This window comes from Colius striatus, chromosome 24, assembly GCF_028858725.1.
Source record: "Colius striatus isolate bColStr4 chromosome 24, bColStr4.1.hap1, whole genome shotgun sequence".
In the NCBI taxonomy this organism is placed as follows: domain Eukaryota; kingdom Metazoa; phylum Chordata; class Aves; order Coliiformes; family Coliidae; genus Colius; species Colius striatus.
In genome coordinates, this window is record NC_084782.1 from 2,578,013 (window position 1) to 2,595,709 (window position 17,697).

A 17,697-nucleotide genomic window follows, 5' to 3' on the forward strand; every position below is an offset into this window, starting at 1 on the left:
GCCCAGGCACAGCCTTAGAAGTTTATACAGTGCAGGCTGAGGAGAATTTAGCATATTGTTTCCCTAATATGATTAAAATGCAGCTCCCTGTCCAGGGGTGCTGACAGATCCTCCCATCTTCAGCCACTCACACACGTTCCCATTCCCACTGCTGCAGTCACTCGATGGACAGACGTGGCAGCGGAGCCTAGTGATGCCGGCAGAGCAGAGCTAACGGAGGTGCCTTCAGCTGAGCTCACAAGCCCTGCCTGGAATGCTGTTATCTGAGTATCATTTTCACAAACCTTGCAAGGAGCAGCTGAATGAGTGAATCCTGGCTGGGAGTCAATCGCCACAGTAATTACGTGTTTATAAAACACTCGAAGCGTGCAAAGTGCAGTTCTCACAGACAAGAAACCAATAGACTGCAGCAGGTTGGAGCTGAGTTCCGAGGCAAACGCTGCTCATTTCCCCCACTACGTCTCTCTTTTAGAGTTGCCAGCTAACAGAGGGCTATGGAGAATGTTACCACGTCCCTTTTGTTGTAACCAGAATCACTTTGTTTCATATGAACACATGTGACTCGAAAGTTTTTCCCCTCTGTAATAACTAGGCAAGTAGAGGGCCAGCTTGTGGTTTATCTCCTGCAAAAACCACCCCTGGGGAAACGAAATTGCTGCTACTTCTGAGCTCTCACATAAAACTGAAGAGGTTCCACCTGCTACAGGTTTCTAACACCATCTGCTGTTAAAACACAAGACAGCATTTGAGCTGAGCCGTGCGCCAAGGGTTGTACTTGTGTGATAAACCAGAAGTGACACCAGCTAATCCAGGAGGTTTGTGCTATTGGCACGATCCACTTTCATCCTTTCAAGCCCTGAACATATATTGACTTGATCTTAAAGTGAATGATTTCTTTGCTAGAAGACCCAGAAACTGAAGGAGCAGCAGCTGAAATCCAGATCCACACCACACAACTGAAATCATCATTTGCAGTCACAGGACCCCGTCCATCTTCTCCCTACTGAAGCAGCTTTCAATGCTGGGCCATTCCCTTGCAAAGCCTGGCCCAAAGAACCTACTTAAAAACTTGTTCTCAGGAGACAGCCATAGGGAAATCACAGAAAATCATTCTTTCTATTAAAAACATTCACCTTTTGCTGCCTGTATGACAGAATAAATACTCTAACCAAGGAACCTTTTACCGCTTCCTAACTGATACTGGTACCAACTTACTGTGCCAGGGAGGACACCAGAGCCCTGGAGTTCATTACACATCTCCATCGAAAGACTCACCACCAATGCTTCTAGTTTTTGTTGCATGTGTTAAAGAGGAGGAAGGTATTCTGAACAACACCACTTTTCCTAGAGAAAACAAAGAGCTTTCCCCGAGCAGGTCCCTGCAGAGCACAGCCGCTCACCTGGGGCAACGCGAGAGTTTTATCAGCACAGGTTTAGGCAAAAATAACCCCAAATCTTAAAGACTAATCCCAAACAGCAGATGCAGCCACACAATCCTTCTCCAGTCGTGCCACGTCAGCCCATCTCCGGCATCACCCTCCACATTTAACATCTAGAGCCCCCCATTTAAAGAGCCAGTGGCTCCTTTTGTAAGCGATCAGCTTCTTACCCCGGCACTTTACACACACTTCTTGACAAAAGAGACCTTTTACATGTCAATTTATTTTCAGACAGGCATATCTGAAAGGGAGTTTCTCTCCAGAGTAGAATTAGTATTAATGGCAGGTGTTCCAGTGCCACACAAAAGGAGGAAGGCAGCAAGTTAGCTGAGCTTAAGTAGTAAGACAGCTTGATGTTTTAATAACCAGAGGCAAGAAAATGGAGTGGCAGCAGACCTCCAGCTTTCATAGTATGAATGAAGGTTTTATTCAGAGCCCCCTATGTACTTGCAAAAGAAGACCTTGAAATATTTTAACTGTTTGCTTTGTGTTGAAAGAGGGATTAAGTTGTTGAATATCACATGAAAGCATAGCAGTCACCCCACATACCCTCACACGTGCTTGTGGCTGCTGAGTGCTTCCAAAGCCTCCCACGTTCCTGGGAAGGCAGCAGTGGCTACCAAGAGGAGGTGGTGGCATCCAGGAAGCCACCAGCTGCACAATTCACTGTCCACAAACTCCTGAAGACACAGGAAAAAGAACTGCATGGTTTAATTTGAAGGTGAGGGGTTGAAGAGGGTATTTGCATTAGCTGGATGCAAAGTTGAAAAGCAGATCTGGTGCTCAGGGAAGTTTCACTGAGAGAAAAAGAAGATGGTTGCTGAGAAAATTACAGGCCTTCAGTTTTAAAGGCAGCCTAAATGATCCTGATGGGAATATTTATCAGGCCAAAATACATTTACTTATGCTTTGGTTAATTAGACAGAGGTCAGTACCACATTGTTGAGAGGAAGGCACGACTACTTCACACAGTGGGGAGAAGAAAAACAACCTCTCAGTGAGGTCAACCTCATTCACAACAGAAAAGTTGCAGAATTACTCCTCCAAATAGGAAAGTTTGACCTTTCATATACAGAAGCTGCCTTACATAGAGTTGTTCAATGCTATTTTCAGGCTTCTTGTCTATGGATTAACACCTTGTTTCCACACAGGTTAATTCCAGAGGTAGATTCAGCTGTTATTTGAGGCTGGATTCTGGAACTTCTGCTCCTTTGAGCTTTTGTATAGCTCTTAACAAAATCTTAAAGGTCCAGTCAACTATGAATCACCTCAAATAAAACAAGCAGTTTTCTTTGTAAAGGTTTCCTTATGTCTGAAAGTTAAATATGGATTTGTCCCTTTTCAAATCAAGACAAAGGCAAGGTGTTGTGTCCTCTTTGACCCAAGTTAAAGCTAAATAATCACAAACCCTTGTGAGAGCAGATCATTTTGTCTTCTCTGAGACACTGGCTACTCCCAAGAGGTATTAAAGAGCCAGCCTGACCCAGGCTCAACTTTAACCTGAAACAATGCAGTTTCACTTAAGATGACAGCAGTTGGTCCCAGCTGTATTTTGGCAAAGGTTTAATGCTATAAGGAGAAAAGCAGAAAGGGAACAAGCAGACCCATCCAACCCCATACAAACACCTACACTTCTCATACACAGAGAGATCACCAAGTCCATTTTTATTGAGCACTGGAGTTAAAAAAGTAACAGCACTTGGTTGATTTGGAACTGAAACTCAAAACTTATTTTTACTTATGTAAAGATCACTCCAAACAATTTGGTTAAAAGCACCCCAGAAAACAAGGTGTAGCCCTTCTTGTTCACTCTGTCCTCCAAAGGGATGGAGGTCCCAGAAGGTACAGCTGCACCAAACCCAAAGTTCCTCTAAGGCCTTGGTGAGGTGGGTGTCAGGGTTTGACACTTTGGGGAGTTTCTCAGGGCCAAGCAGAGTCTGCAGCAATCATGAGCTGCTCTGCTCATGTCCCCAGAGCTCTGCTCCTGCTTGTCCAACACATCTTTGAGTCGTCACTCATCGGCCTCACATCAGCACCATTACAGGGGTCACTGAGCAGAGCTTGTAATGTTTTTCCTGACTGACACTTAAAAACATTTACCATTTCCTACAAGCAAGCCAGCTCCTGAGCACACAGGGCCACTGGTTGGTTCAGTCCCAGCCCCAGGGTCTGCACCAAGGAGATGTTCTCAGTGAGCAGCCATCACTACCAACATGTCCAAGCAGTTGCTGTGTCAGTCGCTGCCCTCCAAGTGCAGCATCAGCAATGTTCCACGGAACTGCTCAGGTGTCTCCATGGATCCCACCAACACCCAAACAGACCCACTCTGACTCCAGCTCCAGAAAGAAGCTGTTGATAAGTACTCTGTTAGTTTCAGGTACCTAAGCTTTGCAAACCTTCTCACTGGCAGGTCAGTCACTGTGCAGTGATGGGAAAGATAATTCCCTGGCAGCAACACAACCGTCAGCCTGAGGAGAAAGTAGTGTTTTTAAGGAAGGTATTTTGCATGGTGGAGTGTCCTCTCCCCAGCTACCAGCAAAACATTCAGTCCAGCTCTGCTGATGGCTGGGGCAAACCCAGGGAGAAGATCCAGTGTGCACTGGCTCTGGCCTCCTCCTCTGGACACCAAAGCAGTACTTATAATAAACACAGAAAGAAATGATGACTATTTCAAGCTTGTCCCTGGCTGCCTGGATGAGGGCAGAGGAGGAGCAAGCTGGACATCTCAGGGGACATTCTGTATGGAATTCTCCTTTTTAGAGCTGACTGGGACTAAGCAAAAGAAAAAAGCACAACATAAAGTCTTCCCTCTTGTTACATGGCCAGGCAGAAGTAGCAGAAATGCACAGGAGAACCTTTGCTGCAGTCACATCCTTCAGCACGTGAGCGTTTGCAGTCCTGGGACCTCTCCTGCTCCTCCCAAGCAGCAGCCATCACCACATCAGAGCTCCTGCCAGTCCCTGCGGGTCAGAACGCTCAGGAACTCTTTCTACCACAGTTTGCCTCCAGGTGTTGGTTTCTAGTAGCACTGCAATGTCCTGAGAGTCAGAAGTTCCCTCCTCAGCCCACGTTCTGCCACCTTTCCTGGCGAGTACGGCCTTGTTCCATAAGTGCTCCTAATTACTTCCCTTTGCAAAGTGAGTGATTGCACATGGGAGAAGGTGGCACGACACAGCCCTGCCTCAGTACTGCTGGTTTTCCCATCACAGGTCCAGGCAAAAAAAGCTTTGCAGATCTCCCAAAAGGCAGGCAAGAATCATTATCTGGAGATAACAACGTGAGGCAACAACCAGGGCCACTCATTCTGCAGCTAAAAGTCAGTAAAAAACCATCAACTGAATGACACGTTTATTGTACAATTCAGAAAGAAACCCTGAGTTACCAGCTGTAGAACAAAGTTAAATTAAAAAAAAGAGGATGGTTTGTTTTAGAGGTTGCTGCTGAAAGAAAGGAAAACCCCAAAGTGGTAAAAGCAGCAGCCAGAGCCAGCCCAGAGCCTCAGCTTTGCCGAGAAGGTCCCTTTGTCATCCCCGCTTACGCAGGTGACAAACTCCCCAGGAGTGATGGGGAGAAGATGAAGGTGGGACGGCAGAGAGAAAGAAAGAATCAAACCCAGCAGGGTCTGGGAAGCTGAGCACCTCTGGGGGTGTTGGGAAAACCCGTAGTGGGTGTTGTTCAGAGAACTGCTGTCTGTGCTGGGGAGGGCAGGAGAGAGGAAGAAACAGAGTCTGAAAAACCGACCTCACGCTCTCAACACGCACACACAAAAAGTGAAAGGGAGGGAAATCCTTACAAAGAGGAGTGCTGCTGGCTAGGAGTCTGCAAGGTTGGCTTTGGGAAGAGCATCTAAAGGCTCAAGGGAGGAAAATCCCCAAAGCCTGAACTCCAAACGTGTTCTTCCAGCTGCAACAACGTTGGAGAGAATCAGTTCCAAGGAATGACGTAGCTACGACAAATTCCTGGCTCTAACAGGAAAGGGTGATTCAGAGCTGCTTTTTAGTGCCACTTGCCATCAGTTATACATTCTAGGTCTCATATACACAGATGGATGTCTTTAAAAATTGACAATTTACACGTCAGAAATGTTTTACAGTGAAGTTCTCTCAGCAAAGATCAGTCCACACGAGGAGAAGCCAGTCTGTCAGGAACAGGAAGGCACTTGGCCTTTGGAGAATAAGTCCTGAGGGAGCTCTGTGCAGGTGCTGACCACTCCATCTCCTGTCCCTGGTTCAGGTGGGAGGTGTGGTGTGTCCTTAACATCACCATGCTCCTGCATCCCATCCTGACTTCACAGGGTGGTTAAAGGGAGTTTCTTCACCCGCCTCTGGGCCAGAATGGAGGATTCGATGGGCTTCAGCTGTGGGCCTGGCTTGGAGCTGTTCAGTGCAGAGTAGGTGGCAGCCATCGCCCCCTTGGAGAGAAGGCACGACAAGTCAGGGGTAGAAGAGACGTTTCAGGCTCAGGGCTTTACAGGATGTGGGCCCAGAGCAGCCAGACCCCCACAAAACGCCAGGAGCATCTTTCTTTTTACTCTAAATCTCTCTCCTGTACTGGCATGTAGTTAAAGAATCTCTCTGGATCTTCCTGCCAAAAACCCAGCTTGTTGTGTATTGCCTCCCCATCCTGCTCCTCTCCAACCTTCTGCCATGCTTTGCCCACATCACCATCACCCTCCTGGACCTCTGCTCTCAGGAGGAACCAATGGAAGGCCCAGCCCAGACTTTGTACCTTCACAAGCTGAATGTCCTGGTGGTTCAGCTGGCTCTGGGGTAAGCTGTCCTTCTGGGTTATCCAGGGATGCTGCAGGACCTGCTTGGCTGTTAGACGCTGGTGAGGATCTACATGAAGCATCTTTGATACGAGATCCTAAGAGCATTGTTTGTAAAGTTAGACTTTAAAAGATTTCATAATTTCAATGCAGAAATACCCAGTCTGTCCTAAAATTAGGTTTTAAGTTCAGAAGCTAAGTTTAAAGTCCCCCAGACATCAATCTCCTTTTATACACAATATGGTTTTGGTGGCCTGGGAGGTGTAGTTCAGCAGTAAACCAAATTCACAGCCAGAGCTAAAACAAAGCTGGGGGAGGCACTGAGGTTGCTGAGCTGCCACAGGAGACATCATAGAATCATAGAATGGCAGGGTTGGAAAGGACCTTCAGAGCTCATCCAGTCCAACTCCCCTGCAGAAGCAGGTCAACCTAGATCAGGTCACACAGGAACGTGTCCAGGTGGGTCTTGAAGACCTCCAAGGAAGGAGCCTCCACACCCTCCCTGGGCAGCCTGGGCCAGGGCTCCCTCACCTCAGCACTCAAACAGTTTTTCCTTATGTTTCAATGGAACTTTTCTCTTCTGTTCTCCTTCCTCAAGCTGCTTTAAACTTGCCTCCCAGCAACTGGCCCTTGCTTGACCCCTTTAGTGTAAAGCAGAGTTGTCTTATACCTTGGCCATATCAGAAATAGTGTCCCAATTCCCTCCACTGATGGAGAAGTTCCCCCGACCTATCCGGCTCAGGATCTCTTCTGGAGTGTCACTGGGACCGTTTGCAAACGGAGTGCGGCTGGGGAAGAGGAGAGAGTGCTGGATGCTCTGCCCTGTGCCCAGGCAGGCGGCTGTGCCCCGGGCCCCAGCGCAGCGCCAGGCGCTTACCCTGCCAGCATGGCGTACAGCAGCACTCCCAGGCTCCAGATGTCACAGCCCTCGTCGTAGCCTTTGCGTTTCAGGACCTGAGCAGAGTAATTGAAGGAGAAAAGCAAAGTGTGTTTAGTTCTTGTTGCTGAGCTTCAGCTCCTGAAGAGCAGCTCGGCCTGTGAGCAGCCTCTGTGCAAAGCTCCACGGGCCCTATGGAGCAGCAATGTCTTGAGCTAAGGACCAGGATTCAAATCAGGTTTTGGTTTCATGGAGCAGAGGAACCCCTGAGGCATAGCAAAGTGGCACGTGAGGAAGAAGCCACATTCAGCCTGGTGACACTGCACAGTGTGACAGCTCCTTGTCTGTCTTCAGCACCAAGACAACTGAGTGGAAGATGAGTTAATCAGGAAGGGAAGCAGCCTAGGAAACCACTGGGATTCTAAGGTCTTGGTACCCTAAGCAAACCCCCTCATAAGGACAGGACACGCTGGAGGACTGCACTGAAACTGCACTCGAGATCTCCTCTTTGCTCATCACTACAAGAGGTATTTCTGTAATATCCTCTCCCAGGACAGAATATGCCAGAGCAGCCTGGAGCTGGGACCAGGGCAGACCTGCCCATGCTGAGTGAGGGGCACAGGGGGAGGGCTGGGAGAGCCCCTGAAGGCTTTCAGGCACTTACCTCGGGTGCCACGAAGTTTTCTGTGTAGCAGGGAGTCATAAGAAGGCCGTTCTCTGCCCTCAGCTGCTTGGCAAAGCCAAAGTCACAAATGCGAATGCTCTCGGGGTTTCCTGACTCATCCAAGTAGAGAATGTTGCTGGGTTTCAAATCCCTGTGAACCACCTGTGGAGCAAAGAAAGTGCCATTCTCATACCCCTGGAAGACAAAGGGCTGAGGCTGCATCAGGACACTCAGCCCTTGCTCTGGCCTCTCATCTGGCTTGCCAAGACAGCAACACCAACAAGAAGTAACAGTTCTGAGAGGCAGAGTTAGTCCCTGGAAAAGGAGGAGCAGGGTGCAGTGGCAGACAGCTTCCCAGAACACAGCTGGAACCATACTCACCATCTGGGAGTGCAGGTACTCCACTGTCTTACAGATGGTGTGCAGGACTGAACTGGCTTCCCTCTCTGAGAAAAACTTCTGTCTGAGGATTTTGTCAAGCAGCTCCCCTCCCCTCATCAGCTCAGTCACCAGGTACACGTACTTCCCATCATCATACACCTACCAAGGCAAATATGGAGCAGGTTCACCCAAAACTGCTTTTCCAGAGCTTCCCTTTTGGACCTCAAGAAGCCTCCAAGAAGCAGAAATGAAGAATGCAGAGAGGGGTCTGGTGCTTCCTCACTGTAGGGTGAGACTTGAGCAGGGCTGTGGGGCTGCACTGGGCTGCCCACACCCCACTCCCCACCTCCCAAACCAAAACACACGAGAGGTCCCTCAAGTCACACTCACATCTTTCAAGGTGATGATGTTGGGATGCTGCCCGTAGCGCAGCAGGATCTCTATTTCCTCAGAAGGGTCTCTCTTGCTCTTGTCAATAATCTGCAGGAGTTTGGACAAGCGTCAGCCACCACACCATGGGAAAAAGGCAAAGGAGCTGAGTGTCTGAGGCCCTGCACGGATCCTGTGCCAAATCTGCTCCCCGTTCCCTGCTCTCTTTGGCACAAGACCTAGAAATCCCTGGCTACCCCATCAGTTCTGTGTCCCCAAACCCCAAAGTTCTGTCTGGGTTACTTTTAAGAGCTGACATGGCCACAGCAAGCTTTGCAAAGACAGATAGAGAGGGGAGGACCCCTTCCCCCCATCCCCAAAGAAGAAACTTGTGCAGTGGCACAGAAATTGTCCATCAGGGCCCTCTGCAAGCAGGGGAAGCGATTTCACTGCTGGATGTTATTTTGGCCATCATGGGGCTGAACAGAAATCTAAAGGGGAGTTCAGTTGAGGTGCTCAAGCTCAGACCTTGACTGCATACTCCATGTTGGTCGCTTTATGGATGCAGCGTTTACACACTGAGTAGGAGCCGATGCCGATTGTCTCCATCCCCACGTAGCCGTCGCTGAACTGGACGTTCTTGCCGTGCAGCTGCTGTGAGAGAAGAGCAGAGGGAGAGCCGAGAGTGTTCAGGGAAGGGTTTGTGCAATGTAACGAGTCAACTGCAGCACAGAGTGAACTGACAGACTGCTGTCTGCTACATCCCACAGCTTCTCCTCCCGGGTGGGCAGAGGGAGGAGGAGAGAACCAGGCAGATATAGGTCAGTGGGCTAACACTGTCTGCATCTAGCATGGTGCATTTTGGTGGCATCTATCAACCCATGAGCATTCACACAAACCCCCAGAACAGCTCTGCCCTGGGCTACCCGATAGTGCTGCTCCCAACAGCACAGGGGTCCCATGCACCCACTCTGGGGTATTACTGCAGCTTCAAACAGCTGCTCCCTCGTCCCCACTTTACCTGCACCACAGAATGCAGAGGAGGCTGGGCAGGCTTCACCTTGCCATCCTCCATCAGCCCTGTTGCCACGAAACTGAAGCCTCGGAAGAGCTGATGAGCGCCTGCACTAGGAGGGATGCCTGGGGAATCTGCAACAGGAGCAGAGACAACTTGAAGAGGGAAGCAGAACCCTTCCCCTTGCTCCCCAGGAGCTACAGCTCCTCTTTAGGCTAAGACAAGAGCCACAGCATACAGCACCGAGCTCACTCCCAGCTTATCTATGCCTGGGCCACCTCCCCAGCTCTGCAACCACCTGCAGCTGTCAGCAGGAGGTGAACCTGTATCGAGACAGGAAACTTTGGCTTTCCCTGAATTCCTCCAAACCTTTTGGGGTACGAGACGTAAACTCTGCATCGAAGTAGAAGGTGTCGTCGGGCTGCCCCACGGCAGGCCTGAAGGGAGGCTTGATCTCCCGGCGGTACAGCTTCTGCAAGACAAAGGCAGCTCCAAAGTGCTCTGACAGCTCCTGTACCCACTCAGAACTCTTCACCTCAGGAGGGTGAAAGCTTTGGAAGGAACCAGAGGCCAAGAAGAGATTCTGGGAAACTAGAAACAGCGCCATGGCTTTGTATTGAATGGCAGCTCAGCAGCCTGAGGGAAGGCCGGGCTGCTGGGGGGCTTTTGAGTCAGTTTGGGGGCAAATACTACAAGTTCTGCCCTATATTAAATCAAGGAAAACAAGTGCCCTATGTACATTTTGGCCTCATTCCAAAAGCAGAATCCATTCAGTATTAACCTCATCAGGCTCTTCCACCTGCTCCTAACTCCCCTTAGGGCTTTGCTGACACTCATGTCCTGGGGCAGCCAGAGGAGATGCCGGGGGAGGACATTTGTATCCCAGCACTCCCACAGGTAGCCTTTCTACATTGCTTCTTGAAGCAGAAACTTGAAAGAAGCTTCAGTTGCACTGCTGGAGGTTCAGTCAGCAGCTTGCTGGGTGCCTTGAAAGCATCAGAGCGATCTTCAAAATCCCTCACCAAGTAAGGGAAAACAGGGAAGAAACAGAATTATGTGGTAAAGCAGGGAGTTGGTAAACATTGCTTCAGCCATCACCCTCCTCTGTACAAAACAAGGTATTTCCTTGCCAGAAATGTTCCTTCCCACTTTGTGCAATCCTTGTGCCAAACCCCAATTAAAACCTGCACCTTACTGTTGAGAAATGAGTAAATTCAAAGCCAGGTGAGATCACAGGCAACTCAGGTACCAAACAGTCATCCACAGGACATAGAAGAGTTGTAGTTTTGGGGAAGGATTACTGGGGGAGATGGAGATGGGGCTGGGCAGCTGCCCCAGTGCTGGTCAGGCCACACTGTCTCTGTGCTCAGTGCTGTGGGGTTGGTGCTGAGAGGGGAAGGAGTTTGCTGTCATGTTCCTGATACTCACATTCCAGTCAATGGTGGAGTAGAAAGGATGGCGCTTGATCTCTTCTGCCCCATCTGGTCCAGACCCTGGAAGATGTGCATTGCATTACACCTCTGCCAAAGCAAAGGCTGCTCCCACGTGTGCAGCACAGGGAACCTGGCTGTGAGGAGATGGGCCCATTAACCCAGCACAAGTGTGAACACGCTGCTGACCCACGAGGACGTGACAGGCCTCGGTACAGCATCAGCTCTATGCAGCAACCAGCAAAAAAAAATAGGTGTTACCTAATCTGTTGGCTGGATTCCTTTTGAAAAGGGCTCTCAGGAGGCTCTGTGCCTCAGTACTCAGGAACTGTGGCATGCCCAGCTTTGCTCTACGAGGGAAGTTATGAAATCGGTTACAGCTTTAAAGTCAACTAACAAGCCAACTGCAGCACCTCCACCCCTGAAAAGTACAATCATCTGTTTGGCATCCACACTGCACCCTTCAAACGAACTGCTGATACCAAACCACTTGCCAAACGATGCCATGAAGTTGTGAGACTCCCCGAATTGCAACACGCTCAGGGAAGGAGCAGAGGCTGCCTCCTACACACAGGGACACAGGCTGCCTCCTACACACAGGGACACAGACTCCTCTTACTTGAGGATGTGGGTCATGGTCTCCTTACGATCCTTCCCCTGGAAGGGCAGTGAGCCAGTGAGCATTTCAAACTAGGAGGGAAAGAGAAGAAGGGGAGGTCACACGAGAGCAGGGGTGAGGGTTGCACAGATCCCGCTGAGCTCGCTAAAGGCAGCAAAAAGCTCTTGAGGACCAAAAAGTCGAGCTCTGAAACACATCAGGGATGTCGTGCTTTCTGAGAAGGAGCTTATCTCACGAGGTGTGAGGTGGGAAGATGCTTGAAGCAGCGGCTGTTCCGGCGGAGCCCTCGGATCTGGCAGCTGCCAGACGGTGGCACCAGATCTGCGCAGAGCCCGGGAGCGAAGGGACGGCTCTGCCTGGGAGCTGGGGGAGTGCCCAGCCCTGGAGGGATCCCAAAGCCGTGCAGCTGAGGTGCTGAGGGCCATGGGATTAGTGCTGGGCTTGGCAGGGTGAGGGAAGGGCTGGGACTTTTCCAAGGAAAACGATTCTGATTCTCAGAAACACACACTCCTGGCAGGGTGCCTGGCCAGACGGGTACAGAGCCTGGGGAGCATCCCCGGGGTGAGACTTGCCAAATCCCCTCAGGGAGCTGCAGAGCTGTGACCAGGCTGGGTGCTAAGCCCAGGACCCCCCAGGCTCAGGGGTACGTACCATTAACACCCCGTAGGACCACCAGTCAGCACTGTGGGAGTGGCCCTGGCGATTCACAACCTCTGGGGCCATATATTCCACTGTCCCACAGAAGGAGTAGGCTTTCTTCTCGTGGTCTATAGCCTCCTTACTCAAGCCAAAATCTACATAAGAGAGAAAAACTGCCAGTGCGCACACACACCTGCTCTAGGCAATCACACAGAGCAGAGAGGTTTAATAGAAGCTCTCTGTTTCAAGAACCAGCCTTGCTGGTGCACAAGGCTTTTGTGGAGCCCCTTACCTGTGAGCCTGATGTGTCCTTCTTCATCCAAGAGGATGCTACAGTGGGAATGAGAAAAACAAGTTGTTGCTGTCTGCAAGAAGGGCTGGTGAGAACAAGCACCCACAGCAGAGGCTGGCCCAAGGTACTCCCACAATCCAGAGAAGAAAGTTACCTCTTCCTCCCTCCAGTGCTTTAAGCTCCATCACCAAGACATGAATAGGACCATGTAGGACAAGAGCAGCTCCCTTCTCTTGATGCCCTTAACTTCACACTGAACGAATGACCCACCCAGGTTGCACCACCTTTGTCCCCCTGCATAGCCCAGGTAAGGATGACCAAGCCATGCAGCTGGTATGTGTCTCTGCAGAGGCTCAGCCTGGTGCCTCTTCCCTCCAAAGGCTCTCAATTGCTTAAAGCCAGAGCCCAGAGACTGCCAAGGGTTTGCTGCTCAGACATGTGGTGCACACATGCTGCCTCCCTCCTGCCCATCGCTGCTGATCTGAGGAGCAGGAGCTGTGGCTTGGCACTGCCCCTTCCCCCTGGCACCTCTGTGGAAGGAGGCTGCATCCTTTTGGCTGCAGGCTCAGGATGGAGCTGAAGGACTCGCTGTCCTGCCCTGCCTGTGCCCCACGTACTTCTCTGGTTTAAGGTCCCGGTAGATGATGCCCAGGCTGTGCAGATGGTCGAGCCCCAGAGCAAGCTCTGCCAGGTAGAACTTCACATCCTCCTCAGTGAACATGATCTGCAGGGGGGGAGAGGGAGTGGACAGGCACCAGGGTTACAGCATTTACCTCCTCTGCACCCGTGCAAGGCCCTTCACATCCCTGTTGCTCCCTCCTGCCCTCTCACACCCGAGTTTCCCAGCCTTTACCTACCCTAAAGTATCAAAACCCAAATCAGGTTGTAAAGCAGCAGATGAGTCTTTGAAAGGTTGATGTGCAGCAGGTGATGTCTTCACCTGCCTTCCCCTCCCCTCCCCTCCCCTCCCCTCCCCTCCCCTCCCCTCCCCTCCCCTCCCCTCCCCTCCCCTCCCCTCCCCTCCCCTCCCCTCCCCTCCCCTCCCCTCCCCTCCCCTCCCCTCCCCTCCCCTCCCCTCCCCTCCCCCCTGGCCCAGAGAGGTGACCCCACACTGCAGCAGAACCTCCTTCTTGCCTGTTCTCATTCCTAACATGATGCTCAGCAGAGGTGAGACCTGTCTCCTCTGCTGCTTCTTCTCTGCCAGGGTTCCTGAGACATCCTCTCTCGTTGCCAGCTCTGGGCTAGCAGCAGGTTGGAGGGTGTTTCCACCCCTTGCAAAGACTTTGTGAGGGTCAATCCCTTCCCCAGGCAATTAAACATAGATGAACCGAGAGTCCCTGCAACCCACCTCTTTGGAAAGCCGAGTGAAGAGGTCACCTCCTCTGAGGAAATCCAAGATGAGATACAGCTTCCCCTCTGTCTGGAATGCTGAAACAGAAGCCAGGGCAGGAATCAGAGCCCTGTGCTGAGGGGAGGCTCCGTGGTGTTACATTAATCACTTCAATCCCACCAGCTCCAGGCACACACATGCCCTGTGTGGTCACCAGCACTTCTTCCGAGTCAGAGCATGAATCCTGCCAGACTCTGGCTTGACTAGTCAATGCTCCTTTCTCAGTTTCTCCTGATTTTATGTTTTAACCCCAAGGATTTGATGTTTAAACCTCTTCTCCCAGTCTATGCCCTGTTCCCCATTCAATAGCCAGACTGGACATGGGACTAAAGACCTTTCCAGGAAAGGATTTGTGTTAAGGGGACTGTGAAGGCTCCAGAGCAGCAGAGCCATTGATGGATACAGACTGATCCAGACCTCTTCTCCACTTTAGGTATTTCCAGAAGCCTGTTAAGGACCATGAGAGTCTGTCAGCATCCTCCAAGCAGCCTGTTGCTGGATGCCTCACGCTCATCTACCTGCTCATGGCAGGTGTGCCTGGAGTAGCATCTTTCTCTCCTGTGCCTAAGAGCAGTCAGTGTCTGTTGGAGCCTCCAGCCCCTCTCCCAGCATCCCAGCTTGCTCCCCACTCACCATAGTGGAGTTTCACCACAAAGGGATGGTTTACATCAGCCAGGATGTCCCTTTCTAACTTTGTTCTTACTCGGTCACGCACTGTGGAAAGAGAGAGGAACATCTCAAACCCTGCACAAAGCACACACTGCCCTGGTGCCAGCTTTGGCCTCAGCCTCAGTGCCAGGCAGCTCCACACAGATCTTTCCCACCTCCATCACTGCCACAAAGTTTTTTTGTACAGATGATGAGAAGAGGAGGCTGTTTGGCTGTGATAAAGACACTTTTCTTTTACCCAGCTCCCCCTGGGGCTGGCAGTTGCTGTCAAAAGTGCTCTTTAAGGCACAGAGGATAAGAGCATCGCTGTAAGTCTCCTACCTTTCAATGTCGCCTTCTTGAGCACTTTCATGGCATAGAGGTGGTTGTTGTCTGGTGGTGTTATTTTTCTCACCAAGAAAACCTGAGGCAGAAGAACACCACATTCACCAAGCTCTAAGTGTGAGCAGCAGGAGCTGGATGCCTCCCCAGGTGGCAAACCTCCCAGTCACCCTAAGGAGCAGGGGGCCACAGGACTGGTAGGATGCACCTCAAGCTCCTTGTGAAGTCCTGGGGGGTTTCTAGGGAAGCACAGGCTCCTCACTCCCTGTCTCCACTCGTGCTTTTACACTGCACTCCCCTCCTCTGCAGGCTCCCACACCTCCTGCTCACTCCTGCAGTTCCCTGGAGCTGTGACTGATGCCTCAGTGTACCACAAAGGCTCCTGGTGACTTGCTGCTTTGACAGCCACATCAGCTCGTTATTCAGGTTCTGCATCCCCTTTAGATTTTTACCTCCTTCTCTGATGTCCCAATCTCCCTGGTTTTAGGCCCTTCCTAAAAGACACAACCTTTCTTTTGCCGCTGCTGCCTTTGCCCAGACAATGGCACATGGGGCTGGTAACTGATTGATGTGAAGTTGATTTAATGTGTGAGCAGATGGTCTGTGAGAGACCTGTATTATTTACACATTGAAATAGGTAAGAGTTACAGGCTACTTCCTTCCCCCTTCACAGAAGGGAAACTGGACCATAAACAAGGGCTGAAACTAGTCCCTGGCACACTGCATCATTTCTGAGAAGTTCTCCAAAGCCTCAATTCGACTGAGAGCTGCAGGAGGTCCTTCTGCCCTGTGTGACACAAGCAAGAGACTGCTCCTTTCCTCCTTATCATCTGAAAAAAGGACTACAGGGGAGCTTTGGACATACAGGCTGGCCCTTTATGAGAAGGCTTCACTACAGCTGCCTCTCAGGTTAGAAGCAACCCTTTGCCAAGTGGTCTCACCAGTCAGATTCTCACAATCAGGTGGGAATCAGGGCAGTGGTTTGGTTGGGGTCCATCCCTTTTACCATCAAAATCTCTGATCTGGCACGATACATAGGAAGGAGTGAACTCACCTTGCCAAAGGAGCCCTGTCCCAGCACCTTGAGGAGCTCAAACTGCGACGGGTCGGCTTTCTCAGAGCCCTCCTTCACGTGGTGAGTGATGTTGATTTCCTTCACAACACCTTCACCCTGGGAAAGAAGGGACCTGGTTGACTGGGAATATTCTCCTGAGTGAGGGCAAGCAACCCTTGTCTGATTAAGGACGAAGGAGTGTAGCTACAGACTCACAGGAACCACATCTGAGAGGTTGGTGCTTGTCACAGGTACCTCCTGGTTTCAACCTCTGGAAGGAACAAGTCAGTGGTGGGTTTGCACAGGCAGCGTGTGAGACACCCCCTGTGCTCCCCAAAGGCTCTGCAGGCACCACCTTCCTTTGAACTGCATTTCAGAAGAGTGCTTGAAAAGCACCTTCCTTTTTAAAGCATTGGTAGCAAACCCAGGAGTGTTTATGCCACTAAAAATCCCACAACACAAAAACACGGCGGTGTTGTCAAAACACGGCCGGGGCTGGCAAAAATGAGACATGTTGGAGCCCATCTGCTCAGCAATCTGAGCAGCTCTGCAACAGAAGTCTTAGTGCAGCCTCAGCACATACAGATGATGCTTTAACAGACTCAAGCCTTCGAGAAGATTGAGGGGAAGCCAAGGTCCCTGGCACATGTTTTGTTTAAAACACATTCTTTTATGTAAAAAAAGAAATAAAGAAGGAAATGAGATGTAATGAGCAGAATCTGGAGTAAAGCCCCCAGTGAAGCTGGGCCAAGAGCAGCCACAGCCCCTGAAATAAAGCCCCCAGTGAAGCTGGGCCAAGAGCAGCCACAGCCCCTGAAATAAAGCCCCCAGTGAAGCTGGGCCAAGAGCAGTCACAGCCCCTGAGGTAAGGCTCAGACACCTCCATTCCCCTGCAAACCTCATCCATACCTCTGGTGCCCAAAGCTCAGCTTTTAGCTCAACAGAAGCATCTTGTGCTGCTTTCCTCTTGCATCCCAAAGATTAAGAATCATAGGATCACAGAATAGTGGGGATTGGAAGGGACCTTTAGAGATCATCCAGTCCAACCCCCCTGCAGAAGCAGGTTCACCTAGATCAGGTCACATCAACCTAGATCAGGTCGCAAGAGACTTTTTACACTTCTAGTCTACTGCTCTGGATCACACCCAGCTGGTGTATCTGCACTCGGTTTTCCCCACAGTTTGACCTGTTCCAGCCCTGCTCTGGGCTCCCCACAAGCAGAGCCCACACTGGGCTGTACTCAACTTCCCACTTCAGTGACATGGATCTCATTCAGGCCAGAACTGCTTCAGAGCTGTACATCTTGTAAGGGCAAGTCCAGGCTCTCAGCACTTCAGCCCCACATTATCCAGTGTCAGATGTACTCTGGTTGCTATTTGGACCTGAAGACCAGCAATTATGCTCCAAAGGGCACTAAACCCAGTTGTTGTCTGACCCTGTGGCAGATGTGGCCATCGAAGGCTTCCAAAAAGAATGAGACTCTTGTTTTGTTTTTTCTCCCCGGCAGAGGTGGGTGGGGGGAAAAAAGATGTTACTCATTGTCTTCTAAAAGTATTCTGACACTTGGTCTGGAAGCAGCTGAATCAAAGCAGTGCTTAAAAACAACAGGAACTGAGTTTCAGGCTCTGGCTGTGCCCCAGCCCACTCCTCACCCTCCCAGCCCCTCCTCGGGGCGCGTGGCTTTGCCCAGTGCCCACGGATGTGGTTGCCTACCTGCAGTGAGCACCCTTCCCTTCCCGCCCTCGTGCCTGGCTTGTCTCTAGATGAGCA

The 17,697-nt window shown here is 50.8% G+C and overlaps 1 protein-coding gene across 4 annotated transcripts in view; it reads right to left on the reverse strand.

The window, feature by feature from the left end:
- Nucleotides 1-4,770: 4,770 nt before the first annotated feature.
- The window catches only part of RPS6KA1 (ribosomal protein S6 kinase A1), a 37,436-nt gene continuing 24,509 nt past the window's right edge, over nucleotides 4,771-17,697 (reverse strand). For 3 of the 4 annotated variants that reach the window (XM_062014436.1, XM_062014433.1, XM_062014435.1), the window contains 20 exons: nucleotides 15,928-16,044; nucleotides 14,874-14,955; nucleotides 14,517-14,597; nucleotides 13,842-13,921; nucleotides 13,111-13,217; nucleotides 12,494-12,531; nucleotides 12,214-12,356; nucleotides 11,563-11,633; nucleotides 11,205-11,293; nucleotides 10,942-11,006; nucleotides 9,883-9,985; nucleotides 9,520-9,647; nucleotides 9,027-9,152; nucleotides 8,520-8,609; nucleotides 8,130-8,288; nucleotides 7,749-7,910; nucleotides 7,085-7,161; nucleotides 6,878-6,995; nucleotides 6,168-6,305; nucleotides 4,771-5,850 (listed from right to left, as the gene is read on the reverse strand). In XM_062014436.1, coding sequence (XP_061870420.1) covers nucleotides 5,728-5,850; nucleotides 6,168-6,305; nucleotides 6,878-6,995; nucleotides 7,085-7,161; nucleotides 7,749-7,910; nucleotides 8,130-8,288; nucleotides 8,520-8,609; nucleotides 9,027-9,152; nucleotides 9,520-9,647; nucleotides 9,883-9,985; nucleotides 10,942-11,006; nucleotides 11,205-11,293; nucleotides 11,563-11,633; nucleotides 12,214-12,356; nucleotides 12,494-12,531; nucleotides 13,111-13,217; nucleotides 13,842-13,921; nucleotides 14,517-14,597; nucleotides 14,874-14,955; nucleotides 15,928-16,044 — 2,097 coding nt within the window. In that variant the 3' untranslated portion in view covers nucleotides 4,771-5,727. The remainder of the gene's footprint in view (nucleotides 5,851-6,167; nucleotides 6,306-6,877; nucleotides 6,996-7,084; nucleotides 7,162-7,748; nucleotides 7,911-8,129; nucleotides 8,289-8,519; nucleotides 8,610-9,026; nucleotides 9,153-9,519; nucleotides 9,648-9,882; nucleotides 9,986-10,941; nucleotides 11,007-11,204; nucleotides 11,294-11,562; nucleotides 11,634-12,213; nucleotides 12,357-12,493; nucleotides 12,532-13,110; nucleotides 13,218-13,841; nucleotides 13,922-14,516; nucleotides 14,598-14,873; nucleotides 14,956-15,927; nucleotides 16,045-17,697) is intronic. The other variant, XM_062014434.1, reaches the window with a different exon arrangement.